This window comes from Anneissia japonica, unplaced genomic scaffold (assembly GCF_011630105.1).
Source record: "Anneissia japonica isolate Jap-2015-1 unplaced genomic scaffold, ASM1163010v1 scaffold2392_len1475705_cov187, whole genome shotgun sequence".
NCBI classification, from domain to species: domain Eukaryota; kingdom Metazoa; phylum Echinodermata; class Crinoidea; order Comatulida; family Comatulidae; genus Anneissia; species Anneissia japonica.
In genome coordinates, this window is record NW_022751777.1 from 47851 (window position 1) to 51253 (window position 3403).

At 36.2% G+C, this 3403-nt stretch overlaps 1 protein-coding gene across 1 annotated transcript in view; it reads right to left on the reverse strand.

Annotated features, from left to right (window-relative positions):
- The window catches only part of LOC117121835 (long-chain-fatty-acid--CoA ligase 6-like), a 15808-nt gene that overhangs the window by 2393 nt on the left and 10012 nt on the right, over positions 1-3403 (reverse strand). Inside the window, exons 12-16 of the mRNA XM_033267208.1 lie at positions 2844-2895; positions 2184-2279; positions 1597-1758; positions 1044-1160; positions 14-157 (exon numbers count right to left, since the gene is read on the reverse strand). Of these exons, the coding sequence (XP_033123099.1) occupies positions 14-157; positions 1044-1160; positions 1597-1758; positions 2184-2279; positions 2844-2895 (571 nt within the window). The remainder of the gene's footprint in view (positions 1-13; positions 158-1043; positions 1161-1596; positions 1759-2183; positions 2280-2843; positions 2896-3403) is intronic.

Genomic DNA, 3403 nt, shown 5'->3' on the forward strand with positions numbered 1-3403 from the left:
TGTATATTTCTACCTGTAAACTCTCTCCGTGGACGAATATTTGCGAGACATATTCGCACCGAAGATAAACGTTTTCAATCTTCTCTGGCGCAACGTACTCTCCATGAGAAAGCTTGAAAATGTTCTTCTTTCGGTCGATGATACGAATTTGGCCACACTGTAAAAATGAGAAGTAATTATTGGTTGACAACGAGCGTGTAGACAGGGGAAGACGGCCAATCATATGTGAGAATTTCAGAATGTTTTTCATTTTCAACAATCGTAGAAGAATAAATGTGGATTCGGAGTTTAAATTATGACGTCAGACGATGAGAGGCTAAAAAAAAAAAAAAAAAAAAATCCAAGAGCAGTGTGTATTTTTTTATTGCCATCGTGATTATAAGTTTCGTGTTTTATTTTCATCCAATAGCGAAATCAAAATCATGGCACAGTACCGGCCACAAATTGAACGTCAAGTATTCACACATTACCTCCACTCATAACATGAGAAGTAATTATTGGTCAACGACGAGCGTGTTCATAGAGAAAGAGAGCTAAGCAAGTGTTTGGAAATTTAAGAATGTTTTCACTCATTTTATTCATATCTTGATTTGCTATTTGTACATTATCTCATTTTAGCTTTGTGCTACGATGATATATTGAATAAACCTATCATATTTGCAGGGGAGAATTTAGAGGGGAAGGCGCCCCCCTTCCCTCTCTCCCTTTTTTTTTTGGGAAGTTAAACAAAAAAGAAAGAAAGAAAGCAAGCAAGCAAGAAAGAAAAAGAAATAATTAATCGCCCAAAACGCATCAGACGTTATTTTCGGTCGTCTAGAAAACAAAACAAAAAAATCGGGGGACCCCCCTGAAGTAGTGTTGTCTCGATCGGCCTCACTTTCGGATTCATTCACTGGATCTTCCCACGATTTGAGTTATTTGTTCGAGAGCTCATGTGCCACCAAAATTTAGCTCTATTCTCGAGTGGATCTTTTAATGGCTTGCATTAGAATAATGCATAATCCATAGTACTGGTAGCATATATTCAGAATACGGTTGCTTACCTCTGTCCATTCACCTATGTCACCACTATGAAGCCATCCGTCGCTGTCGTATGTATCTCTAGTCTTCTCCTCATTCTTGTAATAACCATTCGTTATGCTAGGTCCTTTCATACATATCTATTGCAGAAAATAGATGTTCTAAAAAATAATTGTGAAATTCAAGTTACGATATTCCCCCGGACCCCACTGAAAATAAAACTTCATCCACACCGAATCTGAATTTTCGGATCATCGGAAGGCCTACAGAACCGATCAGAAAATCGAATCAGTGTGTAAAAATAGGGACGCTGGCGTTCAGCGCTTTGGGTCCGAATGTGTAAGTCTTCTTCAGACTTCGTGTGTTATCATTGGTGTTTACACCAAATAAATCAATCCATCTATATTTTAATGTGTTTTTCATCAAACAGATATATAATAAAAGCATCATTGCACCATTGTCATCATTATCATCACCACATCACCACATCATCATTATAATAAGCATCATCACCAACATACGCCTATTGTCATTATGAATAAATAAGTATTTTAAATGTTCTCTAAAATCGCCTACCTCTCCTTGTCCGTTTTTAGCGTAATAGTCCATTTCCGGAACGTCCACAACCTTCATCATACAGGACGCAATTGGCGCTCCTTGGTGGTTTAGGGAGTTATCAGTCGGGTAAGCTAAAGTGCAAATACACGTCGCCTCCGTTTGACCAAAACCTTCTACAAGCTGTTGATGTTGAAAAGTCGAGATGTTTTAATGTTTAAATGTTTTCTTTGGCTTAAAATACACTAGTATAATGTCAATTGTATAATGGAGAAACACAATTGATAAAGACAAAAAATAAATGGACCCACAAGAAAAAAAGAACTTAACCCAATAAAAACCAAAAGTATAAAATCTAATAGTCAAACATAATTTAAATGCAAACATTTTAACTTCAGTGAAATTCAAGAAATAATCTTTCAGAAGCACGTTTAAAAGAAGAAATTATACTGAGAGATATTATTAAGTGAATTCCAAATTAGGTCTTATTAGCCTATATAAACAAGTTGTTTATTCTAGCTACAAGCACACGAACACAATAACATCTAGATGCCCCCACACACACACACACATACAACGCACACATACAACGCTCGCTCCGTACTTACATAGGCACCAGAGAAGCACTGCCAGAAGCGTTTCACTTCGGCGGAGACGGGTGCAGCTCCCGCTGTCATTCCACGAACACGGCCACCTAGCGAATCCTGAAAATATCAACATGACTTATGTAATACATTTTTATACAGAAAATACTATTACAGTATCTACCTATGAAATACACCAGTAAAGAATATTAAGGATTAGAAGAACAGTCTACATAATAACCAAACTGTACTGCACAAAGAAAGATAATGTTTGAAGGTTTGCATGGCGAAGTAATAACATATATGTTTAAGCTTGCGGTACACCACGTAGGTAATTCTGAAAAAACTGATGTAAAGAAATAAAGATGTAAATGTCCACATTTCACAGGTATCTGCCTTTAAATTGTCACATCAAGTTGTCCCATATTTTTATATATCCTGTTTATTATTTATATATGATGTTGTATATGACGATATATCATGTTATAGGATGATATATGAAGAAATATATATTCGTTATGAAGTTGATACTCATTTATTTTAATTCAATTGTAACTACTTTAGGCAACTTTTACGCATGTGCAAATCTAAGTAGGAGGAGCCAAGACTTTACAATGTGGTATCGTTTCAAACTATATAATACACTATATCAGATCTGTAGAACTTAATACTTTTTATATTTACCCTAACTTGATTGAAAACACCGTCCCACATGCCATCGTTACGTACTATATTCCTGCGATGAAGAGATAGAAAAAATTACTTTATTTAGTATTTTATTAGACAGATTAACAGTGCCCGTGTATAAACATTTCATAAGACTAAACGTGTGCTGCAGTGCTATGTTCGAAAATTGGTCGAATGAAACGATACGGTACTTATACCGTATTTATTCGTATAAACGCCCGGGACGTTTACTGTTAACAAGGGTTTTTGCGGAGGCGCTTATTCGAGGGAGGTGTTTAATTTTTGTGTGTAAAAACTCAAATAAACGCCCCCTTAATTTCACTGTAAATGTGGAGCTGCAACACAGAATTATCGTCAAAAAGTGTTATTACACGATCATAAAGTCTTATTGAACCCCACCAGGTTAGAAGATGTAATTCTATGGAGAGAACGTGAACAGAATTGATTGAGAATTATGTTGCTTCCATTAGATCTGTTGACATTTTGTCTTGTTTTTTTTTTTTTTTTTTGGGGGGGGGGGGGGGGGGGGGGGGGGGGGGTGTTTTTGAGGAAAAAAA